The 20,576-nt window shown below is 38.8% G+C and overlaps 1 protein-coding gene across 7 annotated transcripts in view; it reads right to left on the reverse strand.

Annotated features, from left to right (window-relative positions):
* The window catches only part of GRIP1 (glutamate receptor interacting protein 1), a 463,528-nt gene that overhangs the window by 331,586 nt on the left and 111,366 nt on the right, over positions 1–20,576 (reverse strand). Inside the window, exon 1 of one of the 7 annotated variants that reach the window (XM_060777500.2) lies at positions 5,053–5,606. The exons of 2 other annotated variants lie outside the window; for them this stretch is intronic. In XM_060777500.2, the coding sequence (XP_060633483.1) occupies positions 5,053–5,185 (133 nt within the window). In that variant the 5' untranslated portion in view covers positions 5,186–5,606. Of the gene's footprint in view, positions 1–5,052; positions 5,607–20,576 lie in introns of those variants that run through there. 4 more of the 7 variants (XM_060777495.2, XM_060777501.2, XM_060777496.2 and 1 more) reach the window with 4 other exon arrangements.

The raw sequence follows: 20,576 nt of genomic DNA on the forward strand, positions 1-20,576 counted from the left end.
ATAACAAATAGAAAAGTAACTTGCTACAGAAGGAGCTCTTCAATGCTCCTGGTCATTTAAAACTTTCACTCATTCAATTATGTGCAACGCTCAAATCATTTTTTAAATAACTTCAAAATGGTTTATAATATTGCTACACATTCTTTTTTCTCTTCAACAACATTAAGGAATAAATAAATCTACAGATCTCATATGGTCTTTGAAAAATTGGGCTGAATGATGTCCGGGGGAGCTATCTGTTGAATGTGGTGGTGGTAGTACTGCTGTTGCAGAAAACCAATTGTACCTAGTCTTTGAAAGTATCATAAAATATCATAAGTACAGACAACATGGATGAATATTAGACTACTAGTGCCATTGCACATTTTGTATTAGAAAGCTACTAGCTCACTTCACATGTTTTTAAAGAAAATCTCCCCATGGAAGGACAAAGGTAAAGCTGCAGTACCTACAATGGAGCTGCAGCTTTATCTGTGAGTCTGGATGTACAATAGGATGTTGAAGGATCTTTAAGGTAAAGGTAAAGGTTTCCCCTGACATTAAGTCTAGTCATGTCTGATTCTGGGTGTTGGTGCTCATCTCCATTTCTAAGCTGAGGAGCTGGCTTTGTCCATAGATCCCTCCAAGGTCATGTGGCCAGCATGACTGAGTCCCCTGTAGGGACTCAGACCTACAGGTCGGAGATTCGAATTGGGGAGAGCGCAGATGAGCTCCGTCAGCTCCAGCTCTCCAGGTGGGACATGAGAGAAGCCTCCCACAAGGATGGTAAAACATCAAACATCTGGGCATCCCCTGGGCAATGTCCTTGCAGATGGCCAATTCTCTCACACCAGAAGCAACTTGCAGCTTCTCAAGTCGCTCCTTATATGAAAAACAAATCTTCCTACAGAAACTGTACCTATTGATCTACTCACATGTGCATGTTTTCGAACTGCTAGGTTGGCAGAAGCTGGGCTAACAGCAGGAGCTCACCCCACTCCCTGGATTCGAACTGCTAACCTTTCGGTCAGCATGTTCAGCAACTCAATGGTTTAACCCGCTGTGCCACCAGGGGCTTTTTTCTAGGGTTCTTTATCTAGGTGAATTTACACTGTAGAATTAATGCAGTTTGACACCAGTTCAACTTTCATGATTCAATGCTATGGGATCATGAGATCTGTAGTTTTATAAGATCATTAACCTTTAACAAAAGACTTCTGGTACTTCATTATGCTATAAATACCAGATGTCAAACCGCATTAATTCTACAGTGTAGAAGATGCACCCTTAGTCTACTAGGCATCTTGAGTATCCATTATGGAATTTCTGCTTCCTCCTCAGCACTACAGACCTAGTTGTGATCCAGACTCTAAGGAGAAAGGGAAGCATCTTCTTACTTGGCCAATATCTAAGTGGTTTGAGATGAGCAATAGATAGTGCTCATCTTCTTCATACTTCTTCCCATTTGTGAATGCCTCGCATTTGTACAGTCCGCCTAACACATTCCCAGGGACTAGATGTGCAAGAACACAGTGAAAGTGGAAAACCCACCAAGATATTTGGGGTGGAACAAGGCTTTCCTGAGAAGCAGGAGGGAGGGAGCTCACTGTTTCTCCACCTCTCCTGAAGCTCAGTCCCCTTCCAAACAAATCCATATTGAATTGGATTATATGGCAGTATGGACTCAGATAATCCAGTTCAAAGATACTGTGGATTATCTGCCTTGATATTCTGGGTTTACGGCTATGTGGAAGGGCCCTCAGGTAACACCCCACTTGCCCAGTGAGGAGAAAAAAACAAGAGCAAGACACAAAATCCAACCAAACTTCACAAGTAGGTGCTTGCAAAAAAAGGGCTGAGGCAGCAGTTGGGAAGGATGGAACAGTGAGGGGGAAAGAGGATTTCTTAGGCCCCGTCTATACAGCTGAATAAAATTCTACATTATCTGGTTTGAACTGAAATATATGGCAGTGTGGACTCAGATAACCCAGTTCAAAGCAGATATTGTGGGTTTCCTGCCTTGATATTCTGGGTTATATGGCTGTGTGGAAGGGCCCTTAGTTGGGAAGGCTTTGACCTTACCCCATGGACTTCAGGAACCCCAGGAAGGGAAGGGTGACAAACCTGCAAATAATCAGATCCATGCATCCCAAACCCACCGATGTGGAGGATGCACTATATTCATTTAGAACTTTTATCTATTTAGCGGGGTTAAAAAATGCTTAACATTTTTATTGCGTATTCTTGGCCAAGTCTGATGCTTGCAAGGTTCCAGACACACAGTCTTGGTCATAGATATTAAAATACATGGCCACCTTTTGACTAGCAATCCATTTTAATATCCATGACAAGGACTGTGAGATGTTCTACAACAGGACTGTCACAGAATATATAATTAGGCATACAAGCTTCAACCTTAATTAAAAGAATATTCTTTGCTTTTATGTGGTTGTAAAATTCACCCTAGCTGTCTCTTTAGTGAAACTTCTCTTTATTGAAATTTCATCAATATTAAGGTAAAAGCAGTGACATCTAAAAAGTTGAAGATTTAATAGGTAAATTTCCAACAGCATGAAGGTTAGTGGGATTAACAAGCATAACAAAGGAAAATAGATATCCTCACATCATGTTTTCTTGAACGTGTTTACACACTTTAAGAATCATATAGCAATATATTCTAAAAGAGCATTCATCTAATAGTTATTAAAAGGTCAAGGCACCCATGCTAAATATAAGAAAAAGAGAAGATTACATGCAGAGTATCATATATTCGACTTTCCTAGGGTCCTTCCACACAACCCTATATCCCAGAATATCAAGGCAGAAAATCCAACAGTATCTGCTTTGAACTGGGTTATCAGAGTCCACACTCAGATAAGGTGGGATTTTCTGCCTCGATATTCTGGGATATAGGGCTGTGTGGAAGGGCCCCTAGTCAGAATGGACAGTGAAACATGAATCATGTGGCCTAAGACCACATAAAAATGCAGAAAGAAGACATTATGGGATGTATCTGATATACTTCTAGCTTGCTCATGAATATTCAGATCCATATAGTCGATATCTACTGTAGAATGTTTTGTTTATTAAGTTGGTTTTTCCAACTCTGAAACCAAATATACTCTCAACCTTGTGTATATACATTATATTTCAAGTCATCTGGGAATACTATGATCTGCCACAAATCACAACAACATTTCCAATATTGTTATTTCTGAGGCCCCTTCCACATAGCTGAATAAAATCCCACATTATCTGCTTTGAACTGGGATATAAGGCTGTGTGGGCTCAGATATTCAAGTTCAGAAAAGATATTGTGAGTTATTCTGACTGGATATTCTGGGTTAAATGGCTGTGTGGAAGGGCCCTGAGAGGCCAAGTCATGCATGTTGGATAATATGCCCCTCGGCCTGGAATTGCTATAAATCTTAATAGGTCAGATCACACCAAGAAGATTCTGTTACTGAATTTTAAATGGGCATCTGAATAATAGTTACAAGACAATGCTTTTCACACTCTTACTCCATGCAATTTCTCCTAGTAATGTGTTTGACCTACTTGTTCCTTTTGCTTTCCTTTGATTTTGACTGAAGAGTGTTCTTCAAGGGGGAATCTTGCCTGATTAGCTGCACTTTAGAGAAAGCTGAACAAGAACAGAAGTTGCAGAACTTGCCATTTTGATCATTTTCAGATTTTACAGTACTGGATAGATTTGTTCCTGGATATTAAGTTTTTGTGTTTGATATTACCATAATGAACTTGCTTAAAATGAGGATAGTAGATTGGGTGCACACAAACACACACACTGGGAATAAATAACTAGTTTAATAATCAGATTGTACAAATTAAGACGTTAAATCTTCACATCAGTGAAATCAACTGAAAACTACACCAAATGTACATTATACATTTAAGAAATATGAAAAGTAAACATGTTAGCAGTTAACTATCATAGAATTAAATGGATCAGGGACCATGGTTTTGATAAGGGCAACAATGTCAGAAGACCCCAGAAACATTTTTTTTTCAAAATTGCAACGTAATTTTCCTCTTGCTTTTACCAAGGAAAGGAAATAAGCTAAATACTAAAGTGTGGATTATAGCTAGTGCTCTTCAAAACACTTGGGTTTCCTTTGAGTAAAATATTAACAATATTGCTGATTTTTTAATTAAACTTTTTATGCTCAGAAGAAAACAGATGACAAACAGCTTCCCATCCCATTTAAATTAATGGTACCATGCTATACAGCAGTTCATGGATGGCTGCCTATGCTGTCAACACCTTTAGCTTAAAGCATGGCATGATAAACCCAACAATGCCTATGTGTAGCTCTCCTAACCATTGTTCCCTTAGGCATAGCTGGGCATTTCCAACCCACTGGGATAGGAAGAAGACAAAGAATGAGCTCTGAGAACTGACAGGCACAAATAATATTACAAGAACATTGCATAGATTCCAAACCTTGTTGCCTTTTTATAGACTGCAGCTGCATGAACTAGCAGAATAAATTAACAGAATAATTAGTTAATCGTTCAACAATACTAGAAACATACAGCATCAAAGGAAAAAGAACTTGGGCTACTTTCTGCTGGAAGGAATGAGGTAAAAGCCTATCGAAAAAGCACTCACTTATATTTAATTTCAAGTAGTATTTATGCTTGGGTGATTCCCTTCTCCATAGTGGCTTAAAGCTGTAGTTGCGTGTGTAATGTGTGCCTACACAGTGAGGGAAAGAGAACTATACGCACAGGCACACACGTGCATTAATACGGAAGGTCTGCAATATCAGTTTACAGCATAAAGTGCTTTAATAAAAGGCTTGCAACAATAGAAATCAATTAACTGCATCTGAAATATTAACCATGCCTCTGGACTCTGCATTTCTTCAATCCTACAGAATCATAACAGCTATTTAAAAAATCTGCACATACAGATAGAAAAATCATTGCTTTCAATGTTTTAAAACCTGCATGAAGTCTACTAGTATTTTTTATCAGCATGACCCTTCTGTGCTTCAAAGCAATAGCTTATATTTGTCACAGCAATAGAAAATACATGTATATTGTGCTTACTTGGAAAGTGCTCAGAGGCATAATAATAGACATCCTCATAGCCTTCATGATAATCTTCCTCCGGACGATACTTTTTGCCTTTTCTTCTCCTCGATCGTCTTATCTGCCTGACAAAGCCTAAGAAACGCTCCATCTGATTCACCAGCCCACAGTATCAGGTCTTCGTACCTTGTCCTGGTGTTGTCCAAAAGCCACACTTCACAAAAATCAGTCTGAGCATGAATGAGCAGCAAATAGAGGGAAAGAACTGGTCCTTTTGATCAGCCAGCTCTGTACCATTTGAAAAAAAAATCAGACTCAGCTCTGACAATAAAGGACACTGCTTTACCTTCCCCAGATCCTGAAATTAAAGGAACTGGAGAGACTGATCCAGCCCACAAGCAAGTATTTAAGAGGAGGAAATCAAATCTAACAAGGTGTGCTCTTCATGTTGAACACGCTTTAATAAGCAGAGCAAAGTTCAAAAGATGTGTCTGACAGCAAGAGGAATCCCAGCACTAGAATTTCACTATTCTCTGTCTCCATCATTTGAAGGGGGGCCAGAGGGGCGGAGATAAACATTACTCAATGGACTGAACCACATTGGAAAGCACAAGACGTTTCCTGCATCCTAGCAATTACAACCTAGCTATTTTCAATTGCACACCTTCAAATAGGATGTGTTTGCTTTTCTTTCTTTTCTTCTTCTAGCTCACTAAAAGGAAAATGGCATGGACATAATTCCCGAGATTGTACAATGCAGTCTGAGCAAACATCACAATGGTTTAACCCATACACACAGACCACTCACTGGCAAGCGTGCACTGAATGTGTTAATTGGAGCAGCAGGGAGAAAGCTTGGCAGCTGCTTTTAAATGACACATTTACCCATTGGGCATTGATACGTTTCAATCATTATGTGTACAAAATATTACAATACACAGAACAGCCCCATATAGATTGGACATAGATACAGTCGGCAACTAACAAACCAAGCACATTGTAAGTGCAATATCAGCACCAATATTCTAACTGCTCAGAAACCTTTGCTGAGTTTCTAAACTTGAGGAAACATGTGAACTGGGCATGTTTAATACCACTTTGGAAGCCTGAAAGAATTCACAGTGTTTTCTACTTGCATGCCAATCCTCAAGCACTTGCTAAGATAAGAAAGGAATTTTTAAAAATAAACAAATCCAAGCCTCTTTTACCCACCCACTCCAAAAGGCAAGCAAAGAGGAATGTTGATTTACAACCAGTTGCAACTTCTCTGCAGTAAAATTAGAAAAATAAATAAATATTCATTTATTCATCAGGAAGCCTCAGGATAAGAGGCATGATTAAAATGCAACTAATTCAAAACAGTTCAAAGAAACACTTCTTTGAATATAAGGCAGTTGAACTATGACATTTGTTACAATAAGATGTAATGGTTGCCACCCTCCTGGATAGGTTTATGGAATCACTGAAGTTAAGAAAATTAAATACCATTAATTGTGAGTCAGGTCAGGACACTTTTGAGAGAGTAAGCAAATCTGTCCATTTCCCACCATTCAAACTCTAATAGTGGTAATTTCCAATTAGGAATGAACTGCTTACCTATCTATCTATCTATATCTATCTATCTATATTTGGGGGGATGGGGGCTTAGCAGTTCTGTTTTCTGCCATATCTGAAGTTTAGGTAGAAATTTTGGTAAATTTCTACCTAAAACAAACTGAACTAAAATCCATGCTCTGAACATCAACTAATAGGGTTTGATGAACAAGATGGTGTCTCTGTGTTCCTGTCCTGTTTGCATTAGCGTTCGGATGACCACTGTAGAAAGGAGGAAAATAGGATGACTATGGTATGGCTTTTCTTATCTTTTCAAGTAGGGTAGGAAGGTTCATGGTTACCAATGAAGAGCAGAATTGGCTGAGGGGGAGTATTAGTCACAAGAAAGTAGGAAAGCCAGGAGCAAGGCCGTGGCTATCACTCATTAGCCAAATTCTTCTCTGAGTACAGGTCTGGGCAAATGGCCGTTTTCACAATGTATGACGTAATTGCTTGATCTTCCTGTAAAAATAAAATTATAACTCCTAAAACTAGACATGAAACTCAGTCAAGCTTCAATTTATGGTAAGTGAAAACTTCACTGATTCATCGCTTCCCACAAATCTCAGCATGCACAACTAGGAATCACAAAAAATATATAACTGGACTTCATTTGAACCCTGTCTTACAAGGCATCCATCTACATGCCTGGTTTCTGTTCCAGAGCTCATTCCCAGAATCTATATAATACAATATTCATCATGCCTACACTTTGGGATCTGCAGCTGTCACATCTTACCAGCCTCTTTCACATCACTGCCACTTCTCGTACAGAAATACATGATAGAATCTCCCCAATCTGCAAGGACTTACTTAAAAGTGAGTTTAGAAATTAAACCTTCTCAAAATGTCTTATCAGGTATGAACAGGATTGTGCAGGACTGAAACATTAAAATGCCGCACAGAATAAAGATGATAGTAATAGTAGTAGCAACCGCAGCAACATATTCATTTATATATGGACTCTTCCCAATAATGGGACAAAAGGAGGCTTATAAATTTAAACAAGTGGAGAGTAAACAATCTATGTCTCTTGTTATAAAAACAAGCTACATATATAATAAAATAACTGAAAATTCATTACAAGAAAACATTTTTAAAATCAACAAAATAGCAAATTAAAGGTTTATCATAGTCAATTTCTTAATGATTAACAATGAATGGGGGCAAGCCTACACAGGAATGAAAACTCATGCTGAATTGACTCCCAGCTGTCTTCACAACATTCAAGTACTTCTGGTGAGTAACACAAGTTATCCTGCTCCACTTCAAAAAAATGAGGGCACTCTGGAAATTGCTGGAAACTCCAGAGGATCCATGGACTCCAAGACAGTGTGAACAGCTGCATTGAGCTCAATTGTGACTGGTCCACTGTCCAGACAGGACAAGACATGCCTCATAAGCATAAAGAAAAGGAGTCAGATCATGCTCACTCCTAGTCAGCCACAGAGCTTCATCACAGGTGCCTGGTTCTGTACTCCATTTTTATTCCTCATTATGTGGGCACTTTTACTGATGTCAGAACGGGGCACCTGTGATAGGAAGGAGATTGCACAGAGTTCTGTGGTCATCTGGGAACAGTCACAGTGTCACACAAGGTGGAAATTCAGTGTAGCCGATATGGTTTCACTCTCGCTGGACCATGTGGATGCCAACAGAGCACCATAGTAGTTCCAGAAGGTCCATGTCACCACCTCAAGAACTACACTTAAGCATTTCTGCTCCAGACTTGCTGTGGATTTACTGTCCAGTTCAGACTAACACTGGAAAAGGTCAGAGGAGTGAAGGCAGTGCTTTGGTAATAAATTCCATCTCATATTAAGAAGAGTACAAAAATGCTCTTCATTTTGCTAGTTATGAAAATGTTTTTAAGGCAAGCACAGTTAAAAATTATGTTTGCCTCTGATGGGAGGCATGTTGGGTAATCTGAAGTCTGATGGAAACAACTGATCTTAATGCCCTTCCCTAGTTCACAGTTCTGACAAGAGCTGATAACTCACTGTATAATAAGGGAAAAGGTATATGTCAAAAAGAACCAGCAGGGTGCACAGCTCTGAGCACTGGACTATGACATTGGTGACTGGGATTTGAATTACTGCTTTGGCATGGGAAAATCACACTCTAGGGTAGGTATGGGCAAACCGGCTGTTAAGAATTGTGGGAGTTGAAGTCCAAAACACCTGGAAGGCCAAAGTTTGCCCATGCCTGCTCTAGGGTCCTTGACTCCGAGAAAAGCAGAGGTAAACCCTTGAAGAAAATCCAACTAGAGGGTCACCTTAGAGTGGATATAAGAAATGACTTGAAGGTACACAACAAGAAGCAGAAAGAAAATGGGAGGAAGAAGTCATTGACCTTGCCCACTTTATTTCCAGTCCTGATGTTGTTGTCCCCTTGATGCTTTACCTATGAAGTATATTTGTAAGTTACTCAGCATTTCTTTAAGTGCTAACCGAATCAATGTATCAAGATTAACTATAGGGTCATTGTAATTGGGTGTGGTAACTGAATGTTGAGACTGTTGTCTATAAATTTGTAGTACGTAACTCTGTGTTGAGTTGATGAGGGTTGATGCATGTTGGATGAAGAGAGAGTAAGTTTGCTGTACATACTGTAAATACTGTGCTGGCATTTGTACTGTTTGTACTTTTGCTGCAACTGAAGAAAAAAAGCCTTCCATTTGGAAAGAACAGCTTTATGCCTGTGTTGTCTTGTTCCAAAGGAGACTACATCACAACAAACAGGTATTTGGCTCCTTAACAGGTATGAAGAGTCCTTTCCTTTGTGTGTCAGGGAATTTCAAGCTTTTTGAACCCCGGACAGTATATAGTAAAAAAAAATTCCATTCCTAGGATAAAGGCTCTAGAGTCCAGTCCAATAAAACTAGTGTGTTTGCCAACAGAAAGATTAAAAATAACTGTAGACTATGCAGTGGCACTAGCAGTGGGCTGGTCGTAGTTTCTTTTATATAATGGGGAATTTTATACTGAAATGCACGGGGCACATCCACACCCTAGTTATTTCACTTTTCCATTGATTCCCTGTCCCAGATTGTCAGTGGTCTTCTACACCCAGAAGCCTCAGTCAGCAATGTCAATAAATAATCAGAGATTCTAGGGGCAATTATACAAACTCTATAGAGTACCAAGATTGGGACCTTCTCTCAATTGTACAAACTCTACAGTACCAAGACTGGGACCTTCTATAGCACAATAGATGATTAAACTGACTTAAAAATGTGGAAATCATAGAGTTCCAAATGCAGTTCTGCAATGGATGCCTATCATATCGGATATGTAAATGTTGAGGGAGAAAAAAGAGAGAGGGGTTGCACTTGAGATGTATTTTTTGAAGTAAAATACTTGGTTCTCTCTTTTCAGATGCCCCTGCACTTTTAATTTTTATTCTATTTGTCTCTAATAAGCAAAATATTTAGTTCCATTTAGCCTGCTGTGTTTAGAAAGGAGAACAAATATATTGTTCACACATGATAGAAGAAAGCAACTGCGTACAATATTAAATATGTATCAAATCATATTTCAAGATAATAAGGGAACAAATGGAAGAGTTCAGACCTGAAAACATAAAAGTTTATGTACTCCCAGGAGATCCCCTCTACACAATGTTTAGTGCTTCATCTGAAAGTTAATTAGGTGTCTAATGATGTGGGTGACATTTTGTAACACCATACTTGTTTTCTGCAGTATCTATTCTTTTACAAAAAGATGGTAGCTGCGAAAAAGAAAACACAGCCACATATGCCAAGTTTTAAATCAAACTGATGTGACAATGGTAACATTATATGTTTAGGAAAGCCTAAAGAGGACCCTGTGAAGCCACTTAAATGCAACAGTGAACAAAAAGCTATCTATCTTCTGGAACATATCATATGATTATTGCTTTCTCACTTCTCTACTGCAGTTCTATCCATTATTTAACATTATCAGTTCCTGCCCTTACATTACTTTCTATGCATTTCTTTGCAAAAAAAAAAAAAATTCTGAATCCCAGTGTTTTTTTAAGATGCATATTGTTGACATTCCCTTCTGTTATTCAGGCTAACACACACTTCTATCACTTAGAACAGTTATTTTACTATTGCCAAGTAGTAACTAAATAATAGTGTGATATACATGTAAGGAGCCACATGTTATAAGCGTAAGAATAGTCTCTAACATGCTATACTTAGAGAAGTGATGTATGCTGGCCATGTATGCTGAAGGAAAAGGCAGGACAAAAATGTGAAATATTAAATGTTTTAATATTAATAATAGAACTTCACTATTGTGGTTGGTCCTTGAAAAGGAGTAATGTCAGAACAGCTGTATATAACCTATCATTTTGCCCAAATAAATTTCCCATGTGGGTTTTTTTCTCACCATGCCAACCAAGACTCCATTGGGATGAAAACAGCTCAAACCACATGGGAAGTCATTTCTCACGAACAGCTTGCTACATGAAACCACCACCTCATTGTACAGGATAAGTAGCTATATAATATTGAAACTGCAATGGTTACTCAGACTGATAAAAGAGGCTAAAGGGCAAGGTATTTTTTCTACTATGCCCTTCTCTGGGTACACACAAACAGACGAGAGGAGGAAATACTCAGATATTGAGAGAGAGATGTTTGTTCACAGAATGGGAGCCACTTAGGACATGCATTCCTGATTCCTACTTATAATGATAGGTTTTGTGCCTTCAGGTCATTTCCAACTTATAGTAATCTTTATGTGAACTTATCATTGGGTTTTCTTGGCAAGCTCAGTTTACTCCTAGTTCTTCTAAGGACCTTAATGGGTATGCATTCTGCATGTTTTTTACAACAGGATGCATACAGGATCCCAACAGGATGCATACACTTTCCCCCCATTACATGAGTTTTAAAGTAATCTAGTTTGACTCATCACATCGTGGAAGTTTTGTTCCTCCCAATTCGTTGTAATTTCTGCATATGTCACAGATCATGTAGATCTTGCAATTGCGCATTAGAGAGTCGCTATCGCTGTGATTTGACACAAACCAGCAAATAGTGATTACTGTTGTGCTGTACAAAGGTACTTTGGAGTGCTCTTCCAGCAGTCACCAGCCAATTCCTCTCCAATGCCAGAAATACAGCTTAATGGTGTAACATTAGAAAATGTTGACCATTTCCACTACCTTGGAAGCCACATCTCCACAAAAGTCAACAATGACATTGAAATACAACACCGCCTGAGCTCTGTGAGTGCAGCATTCCGAATGAAGCACAGAGTGTTTAAGGACCGGGAAAACCGTAGGGATACCAAGATGCTTGTTTATAAAGCTATTGTCCTCACTATACGATTGCGAGATGTGGACTGTCTACAGATGTCACATGCAACTCCTAGAACAATTCCATCAGCATTGCCTCCAAAAAAGCCTGAGAATCTCTTGGGAAGACAGGCAGAAAAATGTCAGCATGCTGGAAGAAGCAAAGACCACCAACACTGAAGCAATGGTCCTCCACCATCAGCTCCACTGGATCGGCCACGTCGTCCAAATACCCAATCACTGTCTCCCACAGCAGATGCTCTACTCTGAACTCAAGAATGGAAAATGGAATGCTGGAGGACAGGAAAAGAGATTTAAAGATAGGCTCAGAGCCAACTTCAAAAACTCTGGCATAGACACTGAGAACTGGGAAGCACGGGCTCTTGAGTGCTCCAGCTAAAGGTCAGCTGTGACCAGCAATGCTGTAGAATTTGAAGAGGCACGAATGGAGAGTGAAAGAGAGAAACGTGCCAAGAGGAAGGCGTGTCAAGCCAACCCCAACCAGGACCACCTTCCACCTGGAAACCAATGCCCTCACTGCGGGAGAACATGCAGGCCAAGAATAGGGCTCCACAGCTACCTATGTACCCACCGCCAGTACACCGATCTTGGAAGACAATCCTACTCAGACAATGAGGGATTGCCTAAGTAAGTAAGTACTATGGGGTATTTGTCAAATTATTTTGAAAACACCTTTAAAAAAAGGACTGAAGACTTCAAAGTAGCCATTACAGAGGTCTTTTCTCATCCTGTAATTAGAGACAAATGGTGATGGCTCCTTTCATGACAAATCCCAGGGTCCACAGGGACTGCCCACAGGCATGTCCCCAAAGGAGACATCACAGCACAGGGGATGGAATGCTTACTGTTTTGCCAATCACATATAAAAGCAGCGCATTTCATGCAATTTATACTTGAAAACATGATATGAATCACGTGTCCAAATGCTCCGTTTCTGCCACCTTTTGAACACAGTTCCTTTTAAAAATATTTTAATTTATTTTATCCCAATTCATCATCATCATCATCATCATCATCATCTGTTTTACACCAGACACATAATATTCAATACAAGCTACCATACATTAACTTTTGGCATCTGTTATTTTTATGCTTATACATATAAATAAATAAACACAGTTTCAAATGGGCTGACAACAAACATCATTTGATGGACACATCAAGATTTATATGTAAACAAGCTCAGAAATGGACTATTGCTTAATGTGATCAAGTCCTAATACACTCTATTACAGTTCTCCAAGGATATGACATGGGATTTTATTTTGTCACAGTGTATTTTATTACACTGACTGGGACAAAAAGGACTCTATCAAGAAATACCAACTGATTAGTTGAAGCACTCTTTTGTTCCAGCTGTTATTTGTTCAACCTTTAAAAGGTAAAATATATGTTCTTAAGAGAAACCAAAGATTTAAAAAAAACTGTTTTTGGTAAGTGGCTGAAATTGGGGGAATTTATGATCCACTACGGTTGGTCTACTTCCTGTGAGGATTCTATCACAAATCGTGGCTTTGCAGGACTATAATGCTATGACTTGGTGCACAATGTTAAACATCGTGGCCCTTGAATGGTTTCTCACATAGTTTTTTTTCCAATTTAATTGTGGTGAAATATCTGAATTGGAGGGTGAAGGGCTGCTGGCTAGCTCCTGGCTAGTTTATTTCAAAAGCATGAGCCATTTCCTTAAATCTAATGCACCAATGCTGCTATCTTTTATGTCTGCATTCTCCAAATTAAGGAGGCTTGTTTCAAACATATGTTTTTTGCAGCCTTTTACTTCTCTTCCAAAAGGATAGAAAAGAAATTGATAACAGTCTGCAGTCATTACAGGGCCCAAAAACATAATCTGCTTGCAAATTCAATTTTTTGTCCATAGGTTTATTGAGTGAGGTTAGTTTTAAGTATAGTTTACTCATTCAGAGAGCATCAAGACATTTACAGGAACCATAGGGTCAAACTTGAAACGCTAGACAAAACACAACAAACTTCCCAAAAGCAAAAAGCAAACTGCAGTCATAAAACTTCTTCCAGTTATTGCTGCATGAAGATGAAGGATTTTATTGCTGGTGGGCTCAAACAATCAAGTTCTGGTTAGTGATAAAAGGGACAAGTGTGTGTATTCTTAACAAAATATAAATGCCTCTGTTTTCCTAAAGCTTCTTATGAATAAAAAACACATTAATATGAAGTTTAGTAACTCACTGAAACTCTTTATCTTCTGTATTATTTGTTCACATTTCAAAATGTTGCTACTGGTTGTGGAAAAAATACATTGATTTTGTAAGACTGGTTTTACCATCATAAATGGAGGGAGGAAAGGAAGCTGAAAAAATAATGCTAGTAGTGACAAACAGTATGTTAATAGCTATCATTACTTCATCTTTTCAACCTCAGTCATCCTGATAGATACAATTTCATGCTGTTGCATCACACCCATTTCTCTGACTACACAGCAAGTTTAAGATAAGAGTGACCTTCAAGGCCATATGATTCAATTCTTTGTGCTCTGGAAAGATTTATGGATCACAAATAATTCCTGATAGTCATCCGTCTATTGCCTTTTTTAAAAAAAAATCAATATCAAAAGTTCTTAGGTCATAGTGTTTCATTGCCTAACTGTCCTTAGTTCTATTATCTACAGCCCAATTGATAATATATTTCATATGGTAGTTGTTCCATAAGGCTTTATAAAACATATAGTAGCTTACCATGTGCATTGCCATCACTATATTAAAAGTCTTACAACCTGTTGTAATGGAAACTATCCTACAATGCCTATAGTAAGTGATTTACAGCTATCTGCTCATGAGGGCCGTAGAATTCAACTTGCTTGAAACTAAACAGCTGGCAACTACAGGTCCTCACCAGTTGACATGATTATTATGTCACTTGAAAACTACGGGCTCTTCATACATTAATTGGGATTAATATTCTGATCACCATCCCTTATCCATAATTTGTTCAATCTGGCAGAACAGAAAGAATGTCAAAGATAGCTGACTTTAATTCTGTGTGTGTGCACAAACTCATATGAATATATGTGTACATACACATGTGCACAAGTCTAAACCACAAATGTATTCAGTGAGGACAAGATGGAGGAAGAAGTTTAGCATGATTGATGAAAAATGGATGAAGCATTAGCAGGCCAGCCTATCAAACAATTCAAGTATTTTGTAGTTCACTCATAGCATTTTTATGTATTTTATGTATCCATATTACCAAATCTCAGCAGTATATTTTTCATACATATAGCTGTAGCTTTACTATTTTGACAAATCACAGTTTCCACTTATGGCTTACTCTTTGTTGCCTCAGAAGTACAATGAGACATAATGGTTTAAAGTTCCAGGAGAGTAGATTTTGATTGAACATTAAAACTTCTTGGCAGTGGGAGCAGTTCACCAATTGCCTAGAGCAGTGGTGCGGTTTCCTTCCCTGAATGTCTTCAGAAAGATACTAGACAGCTACCTGCTGGTGATACTTTAGCTGGAGATCCTGCATTGAGCAGGTGGCGAAATCTGATGGTCCATGGGGACACATCTAACTCTGTGCACCAGAAAACTGTGGTTTAAGTCCTCCCTCCCTACAAACCACAACTGCATAACATTTTGCAATCCTGGTTCGTAGGGAATGCTTCAGCTATAGCTATTTCCTGCTTCTTGGCAGGGGGTTGGGAAACTACGTTCCGCCTCATAGTTTAAGATCCACCGGGGAGGCATTGCTCTCAGTCTCACCAGCCTCGCAAATGCGTCTGGTGGGGATGAGGGACAGGGCCTTCTCAGTGGTGACCCCACCACTTGTGGAACTCGCTTCCCAGCAAGATCGGATCGGCATCCTCCCTCCTTTCCTTTAGGAAAGAACCAAAATCGTGGCTGTGGAACCAGGCCTTTGGCTAGCACTTTGGACACTGAACTGGACCAGATGATTGTTATAATAACAGAAACGGCTATATGATTGTATAATTAATGTTATGTTTTTAATTTATTGTATGTTTATGGTTTTATATTATCAGTCATTGTGATATTGTGGCATTGAATCATTGACAGTGTTAGCCGCTCTGAGTCGTCCCCCCTCGGGGGTTGAGAAGGGCGGGGTAGAAATGTTGTAAATAAATAAATAAATAAATTGGACTGGATGGCCCAGGAGGTCTCTTCCAACTCTATGATTCTATGATTCTATTTCAGCGAACTGATATCTTCTGCTGCCAGATATACAAGGGCAGGCGGGAGAGACGGATGTCATTTGTGATAAACAGAATTAATTGAACAGGAGATGCATGTCTGAAGCAAGCCATTGTTCGAAGGAAAATCTCCCATCATTGTTTTCTCTTTTGTTCCATATCAAATTATCACATCAGAAACAAAATAGCTGCAAAAAGAAAACAATAATGTGCCATATCCTATGGCACCACAGATTCAAACATGATGAATTAGCTCCATAGATCAACTGAAGCGTTAGTCAGTCAATCTACCTATTAAACTGATTATTGTTGCTCTAGTTGTAAATCACTGCAGTCAGGTTTCAGATGCAGGAGTGGTACATTCATATAAAATGCCACCATAATCCCTAATAAAATTAACAAAACTACAGATAGAAACCAGGTGATCTGAAACTTCTGACACCTACTGTTTAGGTCTGAGTTGTGTACCTGTAATCCTAAACATTCAGCTCTAAAATGATAGAAAATGTCTGTTGTTTGTTTATTTTTAAATCCTTTGATTATAGAAGCCAAAGGATTACACACTATCAATGTCAAGTGCTTAAAAATCCTGAAACTGGACATCCAAGAAATATGTTACTTGCTTATAAATAAAAGGAAACATTGAAGAAGCTTCCTACTTGCCCTCAATTTTGAAAGCTCAAAGGTAAACATCAAGCAATTTTTCAAGCTTCACTACACAACAGAGTGCTGCAAATGATGGTGTTTTCTTATGTCTAGTTTAAATAATAGGATTCATAAGAAAACAACTGAACGTTTGCAACAGAATTGATAATGTTGACCTGCCTAAAAGCTTAAACATAGATGCTGAAATGTTAGAGATTCTTAGTCAACATAGTTGCAATTTTTAAAAAAGCTCCAGTTCAACAAAAATCTTCTAAAATGGTAGGATTACATGAGAAAAGCTCTAGTGAGGAGGAAGTAATCTTATATTGGTAGAAAGAATGAGTTGAGCTGTAGGGGTTTACAACACAATGCTTTCTGGAAGCTCAGGATGACTGTTTGACATTTTATTTTCTGAGAAGTCTAAACAACCACAATAAATTTACAAATGTAGGCATGCCACACTGTTAAATTTCATTTCACGCTCAGTAGGCAAACATTACCAAACTGCCATCCTCAGTCTTTTTAGCTAGAAATCTTATTGCTAATAAAGATTTGACCTTGAAATATTCCACAGATGGACAAATTAGCTTAATTTACTAGTCACACTTCTATAGAATCTGCTGGCCAGCAAGACAAGGTTACGTTTACTGTTCTCACAGTACATATGACCCTCTCTACAAAGCTTAAATTTGACCAAATAAATCTCTTCTTTCTCACACACAGACACAAAGACACACACAATTAGTGTGTCACCTAACTAAGTACACATTAAATTGGGAAACACATTTCCAAAAAGGCTTAAAGTGAAACTATTACAGTAGAATAAAGTTTACATTTGTGCAGTCACAGAACACAAATGGCTTTATAGGAAGGGATCATTAACCACTGTAGATCCCCTTTCATCAGTTTTTGCTTGGAGTGCATCTACACACAAAAAGTCCTATTTACTCAAGGGATATTTATGCTATCTTAGCATACCAGCAAGTTATTTAGAATACTGCACCCCAGCAGCAATGCAAATTTGAAAAGCAAATATACAAGAGTTTGCTTATTTGCATTACTCTGTAATTGCGTAATCCTATGTAACTTCACGATACAGTTTGGTGGAGCAATTTATATTTTTATTTCTTCACTACAGATACAAAGTCATATATTTAATCCACTTGTACATTAAATAAACTTATCGAAACATACAGAAATAAGAGGAACAACATAATACAGGGTTTTTTTAAAAAAAATCTGGTAGTTGAATATGCTGCCTTTTTGAAAAATAGGGCTTTAAAACATTTCAGATCTGTATATGAGCTAGAATCCTAGATGGTCTTTATGTCCATATAAGTTTGGCCGTGCACTGAATCCCAATGTGACTTCCAATCTGTACAGGCTGGGCAGCAAACACTGCAATTGACTGGGGTTGTTCAGCTACTGTTTACACTCCCTCCTGAAATGGTGAAGTCTCCCTGTACTGGAGATGAATCCCATGTGAAGGACAGAAAGGCAGGCAGTCGCATTTGAGAAACAGTGAGGGGAAATGGCACCTGGTAAAATGGAAACTGGGGAACTTATACAATACCTGTGTAATGCAGCCCTAAACTAGTAATTGCTATACAGTTGTAACTGTGATACATAGTTAAAAATAACCATTCTATTAAAAATGAAGTTGCCACACTGGACCATCCAGCTTACTCTATATCAGGAGTAAGAACCATGTGGCATTCTAAATGGTGCTGAATTCCAAGTTCGAATAACCTAGCATGAGCAGACAGTGGGCCTATTAATGCAGAGGTGGCAAATCTACTCTTAGTTTATTGCTGCTCTTCCTAAAGCAGTTTCGGCCTGCTTTTCCCAACAGAGGTTTAGCACTATGAGAACTCTTGTATAACTAGTGATAGCAACCAAAAAACCAAGAGCTGATTCTGTAATCCAGTAGTAAGAGATTCCTGGCCATCCTCAAGCCCTACCACATACTCAATGCTGAGAGTTGCAGTCAAACAATATCTGGAATGTAGCATACCACCCCAGTCCTAATTGACAGCAGCTTTCCAGAATTTCATACCAAAGTCTTTCCTAGGATGGGAAGGAAAACATGGACACACTTCACAGTCATTTCTGGGCATTCCCATTATTTTCACTGACTTTTGAAAAGTATGGTGGGCCTTATAAGCTTAAACTAGGTTTGCCCCAATTTAGTCAAAGTCAAAGGATACTCTGAAGCTTTTTGGAAACTCCAGAATATCCTGCATTATTGGGGCATTCTGGACAATGGTACTGGGCCTAATTCAGCCCAATCTGCTATCCAGATGAGGTAGTGCTGCCACAAATCTTTTCTGCACTCATCAGTACAGAGAAAGAGGATGGATTGTGCCGTATCACTGCTGTCTCCATTACCAGCAGTCCTGACTGGAGACAGAGCTCCTGGCTATTGAGGTCATCCATTCACACATCAACAGAGGTGTTTGAATGACCAGGAAGAATGAAGGGAAATTGCTCCCTCTTTCTCCTGGTCATGGGGGTGCACCTGCTTGATGGGGTACCTGTGATGGCCAGGAGATCACATGGAGTTCTGTATTCAACTGGCTACCTTCAGGGCCAGACTAGAGCATTTATGCATTTATGCTCCAGACAAGCTGCAGATTTAGTGCACAGTGTAGATTCAACCCTAATCTTTCCTTGAAATACCATGGATGTGACCCTATCTCCTGATTAATGTAAAGCGTGACTTCCACTAGCAAGCTACAGCTGTTCACTTGTGTACAGTGGCTAACAAAGATGTAATACACAACAATAAAACAAAACCATTGCAGAAACATAGGAAACCCACAACTCTCAATCAACATTAAACTGTTGTTGCCTCCCACCCCCGCCCCAACTTTAACCTAGAACCTGCAACAACTTAATGGGAAGCATTCTACCAAGACAAAGGCATTACAATAAAAATTACTCCAATTGCAGAAATATTATACAATTTAGACTCAATGCAAAACTGTTAGATTTGCTTAAATTCAGAAAAATTAATCCGTTCCTTGTGTTAGAGTTGGCTGGAAGGAAAGTAATGAAAATACCTTACAAGAGCCATAAAATTAATTTTGAAATGCTGAAATGTTACTTCTAAAATGAAAGAGACCTAGAGAACCACTAAAAACAAAACAAGCTACATATCTAAGTTCTAAGGGCACAACACATGTGCTTGGCAGTTACAGGGTGCAATGAAATATGAAGCTACTGTTGCAAGCAGCAGCCCCATTTATCTTCCTCCCCCACTCCTTCCTGTCTTCCTCAGTCACATCTTTTCCTGCTAAAGTGCATGATGGAATGTTATCACACAGAAAGCAAGCTAATGAATGGAAGTAGGGCATGGAAACCTATAACATAATTATGTCAAGTCACATATCTTGTCCCATTCTGCATTACTGGGTTAGAAAAGGAGGGAAGGACATGTGTCTACTGCTCCAGATGTCATGTCATTCTGCCAAAAACAGCCCTGAATTCTGACCATGAAAATCACCTAGAAGCAAAAACAAGCAGCATTTGCCTTATGCACACATCAAAGAAGAGCTGCAGTGGATCAGATCATTTCTCCTATGACCAAGTTATCATTCCTAAAAATAAAAAAGTATGGGAAGCCATTTAGATCAACTACTAGCTAAGGTTAATGAGTGCCTTTCTTTATTCCCTTGACTGAAAGATACCCAGTGAAAAAACATCAGAGAATCCAAGTCCCAAAGAAAAGGCACGCATTCAGTACCCTGGATTTATTTCTGAAGTGTTCATTGACTGGTCTAGGAAATAGAGTTCTCTCTGATCCATG

The sequence above is a fragment of the Anolis sagrei genome, chromosome 5, assembly GCF_037176765.1.
Source record: "Anolis sagrei isolate rAnoSag1 chromosome 5, rAnoSag1.mat, whole genome shotgun sequence".
NCBI lineage: Eukaryota > Metazoa > Chordata > Lepidosauria > Squamata > Dactyloidae > Anolis > Anolis sagrei.